General features: G+C 39.5%; 1 protein-coding gene across 6 annotated transcripts in view; it reads right to left on the bottom strand.

The window, feature by feature from the left end:
* SOBP (sine oculis binding protein homolog) overlaps positions 1-13,492 on the bottom strand; it is a 262,570-nt gene that overhangs the window by 47,125 nt on the left and 201,953 nt on the right. For 4 of the 6 annotated variants that reach the window (XM_061623522.1, XM_061623523.1, XM_061623526.1 and 1 more), the window contains one exon: positions 10,361-10,423. The exons of the other annotated variants lie outside the window; for them this stretch is intronic. In XM_061623522.1, coding sequence (XP_061479506.1) covers positions 10,361-10,423 — 63 coding nt within the window. The remainder of the gene's footprint in view (positions 1-10,360; positions 10,424-13,492) is intronic. 6 annotated transcript variants of the gene reach the window in all.

Here is a 13,492-nt window from a genome sequence, read left to right as displayed (position 1 = left end):
ACCAGACCTGACCCTGCTTAGCTTCAGCAGGGTGCTGACCTCATGTACCATCTTTGTTGATGGCACACATATGCACTACATTGCACATTCCTGCCATCAATCAAGATGGTGGTAGGGGCATCAGCCCCTTAGAGAAGCCTCTGCTGCCATCTTGGTTGATGGCAGCTGCACACACAGGGCATTCACAAAAAGAGAGAAGTAGGTGGAGTGGGCAGGCGTTGCAGGCCCTCACGGTCTGTGGGGGGAGCTAGGAGGTCCGTCTCTGTGATCTGCAGCAGGGTTGGGAGTTGACCTTGCTGAGGATCATGGAAAGGGAGCGATACCCCCACATCCTAAGAAGGGGCCCTTGGTCAAGGCCCGACCTGACTGCTTTTTGGCACCGGCCCTGGCCTTACCACACCGTTTTTTGTTTTTTGTGAAAGACCATCATCACCTGTCCATTTTGCTTAATATGCGATTATTCAAAATTTTCTCTGGCTTTCATATAACCAGTGATGTCACATGTAAGAAATTTGTCTAACAAACATCTGTTTTATATGGGATTCTAGTTATCTGACCCCCTGGTTGGATCCTCATTTGGTGTTTCATCCAACATGTTACATACCTCTGAGGATTCTGACTTGAAACGCTTAACATTTTAGCTTCTTTTTTCAGATAAGAATGACTTTTCATGAAAAAATGAGTTTCTTTCAGATTCTATTGCTATTTGAAGAGCTCCACATACATCCAACACACACAAACACACACACACTCTTGGGGATGCACCACATGGAAATGTCAAAAAGGACATCTGTTCTGGTCAGGTTTGCCATGTGGAATGGAACCCAGCAGGGAGGAAGAAGACATGGCTAACAGGCTCCAAGAGACAACTGCAAATATCAGTGAAGGGGTCTAACAGTAATTATAAAGAACTTCTGCCAGCATTTCACTGCTTCATGGTCACTCTTTTGCAATGTTTTACTCTTTTTCAGAATGTTTGTTCACCATAAAAAGCAATATATTAATACCCCCACTACAGATATGCCAGGCTCAGTGAGCATATCTATACAACAGAGGGTACTTTGAGACTGTCACTATTCAAGTGGGATTCAATCACATACTGGCAAATTCAGGTTGTGCAATTAAAGTGGATTTGGTGCTCTTGCACAACAAACCCACTCCCCCATCTGACATTTACAATGGCTTTAAAAAAGGATTAGACAAATTCATGGAAGTTAAGACTAGCAGTGGCTACCAGCCATGATGGCTATGCTCTATGTAAACTGTTGGAGTCAGTGTGCCTCTGAATACCAGTTGCTGGGAATCACAAGTGGGAAGAGTGCTGTTGCACTCAGTTCCTGCTTGCTAGCTTCCCATAGGCATCTGGCTGGCCACTGTGAGAACAGATGCTGAACTAGATGGCCTCATCCAGCAGGGTTCTTCTTACATTTTGTTCTCATGTACACTTTATGCATATTCTCCGTCCGCAAAATGTAGATGCAGGACCTGTGGAAATCACAATGACCCAATGCAGATTAAGAAAGCATACTGGAGCTGATACCATGACTAATGGGGTACACTTGTAGAAGATGTCAGTGGGAATGGTGTGGGTCCGAGTAAGGAAACAGGTCATTCCTGTAACATTGGGTTTAGTAAGCATCCCTGTAAGAGACTGAAGCATGGAGCTTGTCAGGAGCAACTCATCCAGTTGGCTCTAGCCTCCGGGCAGCAGCATCACAGACACTTGCCAGGAGGGATGAGGCAGCAGCGAGGTCAGGGCTCTGCAGGTGCACCAGTGGGGAAACTGGATTAGCTCTGCCAGTGCGTCTACATATCCCCAACCTCGTCACCACCTTGCCCCTCCCAGTAAGTGCCAGTGACACTGCTGCCAGGAGGCTATTGTGCAGCTTCAACCCACCAGACAACCCACTCCTGGAGCTTGTTCAAGAATACCAGTCTCCATAATAGTGAAGGCCACTGCACTGACTGAGAATAAAATGGTCCCTACAAAAGTTATGTTATAGATATCAGGCGATCTATATAGTACCTCAGTGCTATCTGAAAATCTCCATTCCAAAGGGTGCTATTGGATCCAAGTTTGATGGGCAGAATAATCTTAGTAGCATATCTATAATTCATGATGCAAAGGAGACTTTGCCCAAGTTCACTATGAGTGGGAACTGAAGCGAGTGGAGACCTTATCATGATCTCCACTGAACTAAAGGACCATATTAGAGTCTAAGTCCATAAAAACTGGATATATCTGATTCTGATGAAGGTTGTGTTTATGATATGCTGGCTTTCTTCTTTCTTTTCTAGCCCTTGATCCCATTACTTGGTTTGTTAGAGGTTTCAGGGTCTGATGGATTCAAGGAACTATGGTCCAAATCACATTCATTCCAAATAACAGCATTTGGTGGCTGATTCAGTAATAGACTTGGCCTCTGTAATCAGATCTGAGACTTTGGAAGCAGATCCATTACTGAGGTCAAGAGCTGCTCTAACAGGTAGCACTGGGGGTTGATTCCAGTCTGTTGGCTTCTGAGGAGTCAACCTTTTGGTCTCTCAAACACATGATGGAGGAGGTGACAATTAAAGCCTGTTCTGAAAGAGAAGCACACAGAATCAATGAATGATTTCTGTGAGCTTGCTTGGCAATGCATGCAGTAAATATTGCCTAAACAAATGAAAAAATGATTGTGCTCATCTAATGTGGAAACTTTATCCACATAGCTGCAGCACTTTTTAAATATGATTTGCTTCACCACTGGTATTATGAGCTGCAAAAGAAGTCGAGATTCCCTTGCTTTAAAAAATACAGAAGATTTAAGTTGAAGAGAAATCAGAAGATAATTGAGTAAGAAGGCTCCCAACCTATTGCTTGGAATATACACAGAGGACCTAATCCTGTCTACCAAAAGGAAAAAGAAGGGGGATAGCACCTTGACTGAAATTCTAGAAAATTCCAAAGGCACTCTGTGCAGGCAAACCCCGTTCTGAGACTGCACAGAATTCAAAAAGAAGAATTTATACTTTTGCAGCTGATCTGCTCTTTAAGTTTGCTATGATTTGTTAAGGCTGTAATCCTATAGACACCTATCTGGGAGTAAGCCTCACTGAACTTACTAGGGGTTGCTTCTGAAAAGGTATGCATAGAATTGTGTTGGCATTATTTGGCCCAAGTTTAATTTTACAACCTCTTTGGGAACTAGGCCCTGCAAAATTGTAAATCTGTGCAAATTCAGCTGCAGTGGAAAAAGAGAAATGAAATACAAGAACAAAGAGTCAAAGCTGTAGTTGCTAAAGGGCAAGAGCACTGATGGTTGTTCTGTGGAGAGGACACCTGCCCCAAAGCCTTTAATTTATTACACATGGGCTCAGTTGGATGCCAGAACTATTCCTATTAAAATCAGCAGGACATTGCCACTGAGTTCAGTGAGGGCAAGGTCAGGACTTCATGTAATTTGCGTTATGACTTTATTTAAACCCTCATAAACCATGCATGAGGAACAAAAGACAACAGACAAATTGCATAGATATAAGCTTTTTTTAAGCAGCTGTACAATTTTTTGAAGCTGCTGATTTTGCTTTCATAATCTGGAAGCCAGATACACCAGCAAAAGACTATTGTTTCATCACAGAAACCCTGAACAAATTCTCAAAACAAAGGCAGTTTAGTAACCTTTTATAGCTACACAGCAAAAAGCATTTTTTAATTCTCCTAGCTCAGGCTTGCACCACTGAAGAAATAAAACACAAAAAAGCTAACAATGGGACAAATATTTCCAGGGCGTGGCACAGAGCTATCCTATTGTGTGTGGTACTCAGAATGTTTCTTGTGGGAAGCTGAATTAAAACATACAGAAATAAGGCAAATATATTACCCTCACAATTTGGAGAGCTCTTATGGCTGGATTTATGATGACAATGAGTTTTATTGTAGATGAAACAAAATTCTGAAAATTCAAATTTCATCATTTTTAAGCTTTGAATTTGAATGTTGATTATGAAATTTTACTCAAAGTGCAAATGTTTTTGATTTGTTGGCATCACTACTTAAACATATAATTCTTTGCTCTTAAATATTAAAAAAACAGCATAATCCTATGGACATCTACTTATAAGAAAGCCTCTTTAAGTTAAATGGAGGTTACCCAAAGCATTTGCCAGCTTGCCTCCGACTGCTGTGCACAGGACCGCAGCCTAAATATCACTGAGTATCAGCTATCAAATATTGCTGCATACTGAGTTCTAATGCATACTACATTCTAAATACTATTGCATTCTATTGAACAGTGCAAAATATTTTCAATAATTGACTGTTGAATGTTAAATATCATCAGCTTTCAGTTATCAAATAACGTTAATATAGCACAGTTTCATGGTTATATGATAGCAACTTCTGAATAGTAAGTGTGTAAGAAAGACTCTTATAGGCAATTGTTCCTGTTGATTGTGGTTGAAGTACACAACCTACTGACTCCCAAAATAATCCTATTTAATAAATAAGACAACTCTCTTCCACATGAACACCATAACTCATTTGTCAATTGGTTCTTCCCTTCCACGCACATTTCCCTATGGCTGAATAAACATATCGTATATTCTGGCGTATAAGATGACTTTTTAACCCAGGAAAATCTTCTCAAAAGTTGGGGGTCGTCTTATACGCCCAGTCGTCTTATACGCCGGAATATACAGTGTTCTCTGTTGCTGTCTCGTCCTCCTCCTCCCCCTTTGCTGCTTCGCTTTCTGCCACCTTGCCGAACTATGGAGACGTCCGGAGATGAGCTGAGCAGCACCCCCGAACCTACCATCGTGCAGCCTTCCGGGTCCACTTCTCCTCCGCCAGCCTACCCTTCCCGGGGCCCTCAGCAAGGGGAGCCGCTGCGCTTGGGGGAGGAGGTGCAGTTCAGTGAAGAGCTGGAAGATAGAGGTGAGTCTCTGCGTCCAGTGACGTTTCTCCCCTCCCCCGACTCCTGTCACGCGCTCATTGCCTCCCGCGCCGTGCACCTGCCGTGGCTTCCCAAAAGATTCAAAAGTTGTCTCTCTTCAAGACGACCAGCCCAAGGCGCATCCACTGCGCCCTGGCGACTCTTTAGGAAGTTCTCCTTCAGTCCTTCAGGGCCGCCTCCTTTCTACATGCCTAGTTCTTCTGTCTTCCCCTCCCCACTCTGAGCCCCTGCACGCTGCCTTCACCCTCCCCTTTTGAGAGCTGCCTGCATCAACTTTCGCCTCACAGACATCCCGTTAGTGGTCAATTCATCTCGCCGACCAATAAATCGCTACTCTTTAATTCCACTAAATTCTGCTATGTCACTCTTACAGCCAACTGTATGCCTACACCCCACAATTTATCACTTCTTAGACACTCGGAGCTGCCTCCTATCTATATCCCCCGTTACCTCCTATAGCGGCTGGGACTCATTTTGACTAGGCTGAATCCTCCAGCTTGAATTCCACTTTCATCAATTCCTGGTTCTCTGCCTCTGAGTACCTCCCGTACTTTGTCTCTGGCCCACTGAGCTGTTCTTTCCTCACAACTCTCTTCTCACAACTTGGTTGTCCATTGTTTTATCACCTTAGGCAGCCATCTGAATGACCATTCTCTATTCTCTGGCTATTTTTAAACTGGGATTCTAACTCCTTACCTGAGAATAAGCCCAATTCAACAGGGCTTGCTTCTGAGTAAATATGGTTAGGGTGGTGCTGTTAGTTGCTCTTTTTATAACACAGGCACACGCTTTTAACAAATGCTGTTCTCCCAACCAGGCAAATTCATTGTTGAGTTTTTTCTCTTTTTATTTTATTTAAAAAGAAATAGAGCAGTGGCTGTATTCAAAAAAGTGTGGGTTTCTTTGGTGTGTGTTTTTAGTGTTGAGCCACCCCAGTCTTCAAAATGCAATTTAAAATGCATTCACTAAAATGCAAACTGGCATCTCAATGGATTGCAAATAAAGGGCATTATTTTACTCATTTCACTCCCCTTCCTAGAACGAAGGAACATTCAATCCATTGTCTCCCTATACAGGCACCTGCCAGGCACGTACCGTATATTCCAGCGTATAAGACGACTTTTTAACCCAGGAAAATCTTCTCAAAAGTTGGAGGTCGTCTTATACGCCCAGTCGTCTTATATGCCGGAATATACGGTACTTTGTATTAATTCCTCAGATCTTTCTCAGGTCCTATTGGTTTATAACATTTTCATGATACATAGACAAATGCGGCTTCCTAAAAATTTTAATAGCAAAAAAAGAAAAAAGCCTGTGGTTTTTTTGTTTACTATATTTTTAACCTGAAATAATAAATATAAAATACCTTTTGCACTATATTTCTATAGCTAACGAAACTGGCTTGAATATAAACATAATAATGAGATGGTAAAATGGGCACACTAATGATTTTTCTTTAGACAAATATGCTCTCAGCCCTAGGCTTTGCTTCAGGCCAATGCTACTTCTACTGGGCAAAAATCACCAATGAAATCCCATTAAATAACGTAAATTTAAATGTTGCATTTCCTGAGACCAGTGAATAACATTTTAATGCTAACTCAGAATATTTCTATAGGTGGTAAGGGCCTTAACTGAAAACATTAGCTAAGAACTTTAAAAATATATTGGTTTAACAATAATTTGAAATATTTTTATATCCCTTTTTAATTACTTTGGATTTACATCAGTGCTACTGTTCTTACTAGTCACAGAAACTAGACCAGTGGAATCAGTGCTTCTGACAAGATAATATCTGCTGTAACTACTAAATGTACCACAAAAAACAAGGATTGTATGTTTACAGCTCTTCTGCCTCCTCTGTAATATCTAATAGATTGCCCTCAAATCTTTATATTGCAATGTTTGATTTTTTTTTCTTGCCCTAGCTCTACATCACTGGCTGCTGGTAAGGCATGGGGAAAAGTAGGATGCCATCACAAGACACGGGTAGGTTATGAAAGGAAGGGGCAACTAAATATATAACTGTCATTTTCATAAACAGACTTGCATTTTAGTGTAAAATGCAGCTTGTCTGTGGCCGCCCCAAATGTAGCACACTACAACTCACAAGCCGGCTGCCTGATCCAGGATCCTGCACACACAAACTGTTGCCCTTTGCACTCACCCTCAGCTAATCCATTCAGAGAAGCCTATGTCCATAAGCAGATCACCATAGCTGAGCTTATAATGGGACAGCAGCTGAGTACAGTATCACAAACATTTTAAAACTACTATTATTATTTGTTTTATAAATCCAGGTATCACTGCACATGAAGCAGAATACTAGCTGCAGTTTATATTTTGGCAAGCAAAATCTTTTATTTGCAGTATGAAGTGGATGGTGTGGCAGCAAAAGGCATACTAAACCTCCATTGCTTGTCCAAGCACAATGTGAGATTTGGAGGATGTGTTAGGGCTGAAATTCCATTATAGGTGTTTAATAATTAAACACTACATGTTTGGAACCTCATTCCTTCCTATTACATTTTAAATAATTAATCTGTATTTACATCTATTGAACTCCATGGAAATGAATACATAAAGCTGAGCAAGGTTAATGATAGGGAGATTTTTTTGGCTTATGGTGACACTAACACATGTTTACTGTCATATACAGAAAAAAATGAAAAAATGAAAATGCAATTCAGACTACGATCCTACAAGTCCCATTTAACTCAGCATAACTTACGTCTGAGGAGAAATATATAGGATTATGCTAATAGTTCCATGACCTAGACAACTGACATATATGTATGTGGTTCTCTATTAAATGAATCCAGTCATTAACACAAATAATGCTGCATGTCTCCACAGAAGAAAACAGCTCTCAGAAGCTCTTAGCAGTATACATATGAATAAATATAAGAGAACAGGCAATTGAGTCTCGTGGTTTCTTTCCTGTTCTACACTTTCTCAACAATAATTTTGTTCTACATGCTACAACTCTTTCCTCGTTTTTATTTACTTTTATCTCTCATCATGAAGGCTCCAATAAGTGTGTAGTAGCACTACAATTAGTGTTTAAAACTTCTGTACGAAAACTGTCAAAATAAAAATAAACCCCTTAAGAAGCAACCCACAATGCCAATCACCCCATCCCACTTGGATCGGGACACCCCGACCTATTAATCTGGTTTCTTGCCACACACAAGGGACCACCCATACCCCTTACCCTAATCATACAACAGGGATAGTGTAGCTACTGTCTATATACACCCTGAACACTCAGTATTCAATTACATTTTCTATGTCCCTTAGAATTTTAATACCCTTACCCTCCTCAGACACAGATTTATTGGGAACATTATCTCTAGACCTATGTCCTTCCCTGTTATAGAAAATACTAAATTTTAGTGTGCAAAATGAGTGTAAATGCAGCCATAAAAACAGAGGATGAAACTGAACAGGAGGTTTCTGTCTATCAGTGGAATGGACACCTTTGCTGAAACAGATTTCCCCATCACCCTGCAGTCCTGGTATGCCCCCAAAATATTCTCTGGTGGGTGGAGGATCCCTTCAAAGCACATTTAGTGGGCATGGGAGGCTGCAGGGGGAGAATGGAAGGGAGTCCTGTTGCTTTCTTACTCTTGAGATGTTGATTGTCACCCAGAAAGCAGAACAGTACATTCCTTTAGCTGGGTAGAAATGATTCTGCAGTAGTTGTCAGTAGGCAACCACTCAGAGAACAATTTGCTGTTTCGAAAGACAAGAAGACAATCACATTGAAGGTGGTAGTCAAGTAATGGAGAAAATCCCAGCAGAAAGTTTCCTCAAATTGCCTAGGGAGGAGAAGCTCTGTGGATACTAGGGATTGGGGAGAAATTCAATTCAGTTAACATTTAAAGCCAAATCTATCAAATTCACACTTTCCAAAACAATATCAGAACTGAAACACAGCCATCCTTTGAAATGTGCACATGTCCAAATTTTGCAATGCAGTTCTCTAACCAAAGAATGTTTACAAAAATGCATATATTAGAGGAAAATACATAAAGAATATATTAGTGAAAATGTCATACCAAAATCCATTATATTAAGGGGAAGTTGCTTGCAAAAATGTGTACATTAGTCAAAACTGCATACAAAAATGTTTATTAGGAGAAATTCACGCTAAATGCTGAAGAATTTTCATGAGGATTTTTTTTAAATCACAAATTCCTGTAGAAATGTGGAGAACTGAATTTAAGACTGGAAAAATTACCGAGAAAACTGAAATTGACAGATCCTTCAATCCCTAGTGGAGACCCTGCTGATTTCATCTACACCTCTACATCCTTGTGCTTCTTAATTGCTTCCTGTAGCATTATTGATGAATTGGTCCTTAATTGGAACATAAGAAGTTGCCATTTATACTAGCTAAGATCACTGATTCACCTAGCTCAGACTGGCAGTGGCTCTCCAGGTTTTCAATCAAGTGACGTTCCCAGCCTTATCTCATGATGCCAGGGATTGAACTTGGAACATTTTACACGCAACCACAGAGGTATGGTCCTTCCCTTAAATTGGTCCTTAATGTCAGCTTCATAGCTAGCCTCCAAAATACGTTTTGCTATAAAATGTAAGTTTTTGCAGTGAAGACTTTAAATTATTGATGCATAACAACAAATATAAATCTTTTTGGCAGGATTCTGTATATTTGGTGGTAAAGTCCAATTAATATGTTTTATATCTGCCATTTGGAATATAATAATTAAATCTAGGTAAGAGTGTGTAGGCACCTACATCTGCAGTATTATTATAATTATGCTACATTAGTGTTCTGAAGTATGCATCATAAAAAGGGAAAGAGGTATTACCACTATTTGACAACAGTAAGAGTCCTAAAGGTCAATATTACTTTTACTCTAATTGACTGTAATTTTCTTTCTTCCTTTTTAGTATGGGATAACATAGCGTGGGAGGGTAGAATAATGCTTTATCACAAGACCTACCTTTTTAAAAAACAAAAACAAAATGCAACAATCCTGCACACATTTATGTGCATGTAAGCCCCACTGAAATAATCTCTGCATAATTGTATGCAGGAGTACAGCCAGAATTACAAACTGCATGTTCTTTGAACTATGCAGGTGAAAATTCTGTCATGGAATGGTTTATCCACAGTATCTGAAAAAGAAAAAAAGCCCACACTTTATATTTAAACAAAGACAATTTCCATTACTATTTCACAAAAAGACTTTAGCTTTATAATCCCTAATTGGGAATCACAGCTATAATCCTACAATTTAAACGTGTAAATTAACTCTGGGACTAACAGTGTATTTTGTGCTTACAGTGTTCAATGGGACTTACTTCAAGACAGGGGTGCACAGGATTGCAGCCATGCAGAGCAAACCTAAATATGTTTACTCAAACGTACGTCCAAATAGTTCAATGTGACTTACTTCCAAGTATATATTCACAGGACTGTGGTGTTCGTGAAACAACTTTGGAGTTAAAGAAAGATGCTAAAGAGAGAAGTAAGGTGAAAGTTATTTAGATAGAAAACAAATTAGGAAATTTGATACAGAAACAAGAAAAAATGGAATGATACTCTTACAAAAGTGCTTCTTTACTACATAGACTGAGAAGACGGTTAAAAACTGTGTTGCTATAACGGTTTATAATAAGTATAAAAGTTTGCATCAGTGACAGTATATGAAGTTTTCAATAAGCAACCTTAATGGGAATATAATTGCTGTGTGTGTGTTATGTGCCTTCAAGTGGATTACAACTTATGGTAACCCTATGAATCAGTGACCTCCAGTAGCATCTGTTATAAACCACCCTGTCCAGATCTTGTAAGTTCAGATCTGTGGCTTCCTTTATGGAAACAATCCATCTCTTCTTTGGTATTCCTCTTTTTCTACTCCCTTCTGTTTTTCCCAGCATTGTTGTCTTTTCTAGTGAATCAGGTCTTTTCATTATGTGTCCAAAGTATAATAACCTCAGTTTCAACATTTTAGGTTCTAGTGATAGTTCTGGTTTAATTTGTTCTAACACCCAATTATTTGTCTTTTTTGTGGTCCATGGTATGTGCAAAGCTCTCCTCCAACACCACATTTCAAATGAGTTGATTTTTCTTTTGTCCATTTTTTTTCACAGTTCAACTTTCACATCCATTCATAGAGATCAGGAATACCATGGTCTGAATGATCCTGACTTTGGTGTCCAATGATACATCTTTGCATTTGAGGACCGTTTCTAGTTCTCTCATAGCTGCCCTCTCTCATAGCTGCCCTCCCCAGTCCTAGCCTTCTTCTAACTTCTTGACAATTGTCTCCATTTTGGTTAATGACTGCACCAAGGTATTGATAATTCTTGACAAGTTCAATGTCCTCATTATCAGCTGTGAAGTTACATAAATCTTCTGTTGTCATTACTTTAGTCTTCTTGACATTCAGCTGTAGTCCTGCTTTCCCATTTAATTTTCAACAGCATTCATTTCAGATCATTACTGGTTTCTGCTAGTAGTGTGGTATTATCTGCATATCTTAAATTATTGATATTTCTCCCTCCAATTTTCAGACCTCCTTCATCTTAGCTCAATCCTGCTTTCCATATGATATGTTCTGCATATAGATTAAACAAATAGGATGATAAAATACACCCCTGTCTCACACCCTTTCCGATTGGGAACCAGTCGGTTTCTCCATATTCTGTCCTTACAGCAGCCTCTTGTCAAGAGTATAGGTTGCTCATCAGGACAATCAGATGCTGTGGCACCCCCATTTCTTTTAAAGCATTTGATAGTTTTTTGTAATCTACACAATCAAAGGCTTTGCTGTAATCTATAAAGCACAGGGTGATTTTCTTCTGAAATTCCTTGGTCCATTCCATTGTCCAGCGAATGTTTGCGATATGATCTCTGGTACCTCTTCCCTTTCTAAATCCAGCTTGGACATCTGGCATTTCTCACTCCATAAGTAAGAACCTTTGTTGTAGAATCTTGAGCATTACTTTACTTGCATGGGATATTAAGGCAATAGTTGGATAATTACTGCATTCCCTGGGATCCCCTTTCTTTGGAATTGGAATAGGGCGGCTGTTCTACCTTTTTTATTATCCTCTTCTATTTCTGTACAATAATTATTGTAGTAGTTCTCTTTGTCCCTACATACTAGTCACTGTATTGTTGCATTTAGGGTTCTAACCGTGTTTTTCTCTCCTTTTGCTTTTGCTTTCCTTCTATCTTTAACCATTTTAAGAGTTTCATCAGTCATCCATTGTGGAGGTCCTTCTCTCTTTTTAATTAGAGGTATTGTCTTTTTGCATTCTTCCCTCATTATGTCTCTAATTTCACTGCATAGTTCTTCTGGTTCTCTATCAGCTAGGCTTAAAGCCTCAAATCTGTTCCTTATTTGATATTTAAATTCTTCTGGGATGTTATTTAAATTGTATTTTGGCATTAGGATGGCTTTGTTCTTCTTCTTTAGCTTTACTCTGATTTTCGATACTACCAGTTCATGATTTGTACCACATTCTGCTCCTGGTCTTGTTTTCGCAGAAAGTATAGAACTTCTCCATCTTCAGCTACCAATTATATAATCGATTTGATTCCTATATTAACCATTTGGTGATGTCTATGTATACAGTCATCTATTCCGTTGCTAAAAAAATGTGTTTGCAAGAAACAAAGTACGGGCTTCACAGAATTCAGTAAGTCTCTCTCCTGCTTCATTTCTATCTCCTAAGCCCCATTTTCCCACAATATGTTTCCTACTAATGTTTCTACTAATTTTCCTACTAATACAATATGTGCAATTTCAAAAATAAAACCTATTGGGGAAAGACATTCAGAAAACAATGGACGAAATGCTCAAAATATTGGAATAAAGTCAAGTGAAACTCAGCATATTCCTTCATGTATCTTATAATTTTGTAACAGCTATTAACATCTAATGTAACCAGAGCATTAGTAATGGCTTTAATTAATTCAGAAAACCTTCCTGTCACCTTGAGAGAGTCCTTAATATACAGACTGACATACAAAAAAATTCGTAAGGAATAATTTCCAAATACCCTTGCAGCAAAGTTTCCAGTATATTGCATCAAAAGGCAGATTACCATTGTGCTATTGCTGACCTTTCTATACTATGTGCATGTGTAAAGAAGAGACTTATATAAATTCATCTGTCATATAATTCTATTTAATTCATTGGAATTTAACCAAGGATTTATTACTTTTTATTCAGTTTTTCAGCAAAACTGTACAATAGAGGGGCAAAGCAATTGAACTCAGGGGAAGCCAGCGGAAGGCGTGCCAGCGGAGGAGAAGCCAGTGGGAAGCTCCATGGCATCCATTTGCTGTTCAGGAGCTGCCGGGCCAGCAGAACGTCAGCTCACCTGGGAGCTGCATGGATGAACAGAAAAGAAAAAAGCGGCTCTCACAAATACACCTACACCGGTAAGCACTTCCCATTGACTTCCATTATAATTATTTTCTTAGACTGACCTTTTTCTCTGCATAAATTTGGCCTGGATTGCGACCCACAGGAGTGCTCCGGGTGGGAGTTGGATGTTGTGTAAGCCCTCCC

This window comes from Rhineura floridana, chromosome 4 (genome assembly GCF_030035675.1).
Source record: "Rhineura floridana isolate rRhiFlo1 chromosome 4, rRhiFlo1.hap2, whole genome shotgun sequence".
Lineage (NCBI taxonomy): Eukaryota > Metazoa > Chordata > Lepidosauria > Squamata > Rhineuridae > Rhineura > Rhineura floridana.
Note: the sequence above shows the minus strand (reverse complement) of the source record. Positions and strands in the feature narration are given on the sequence as shown.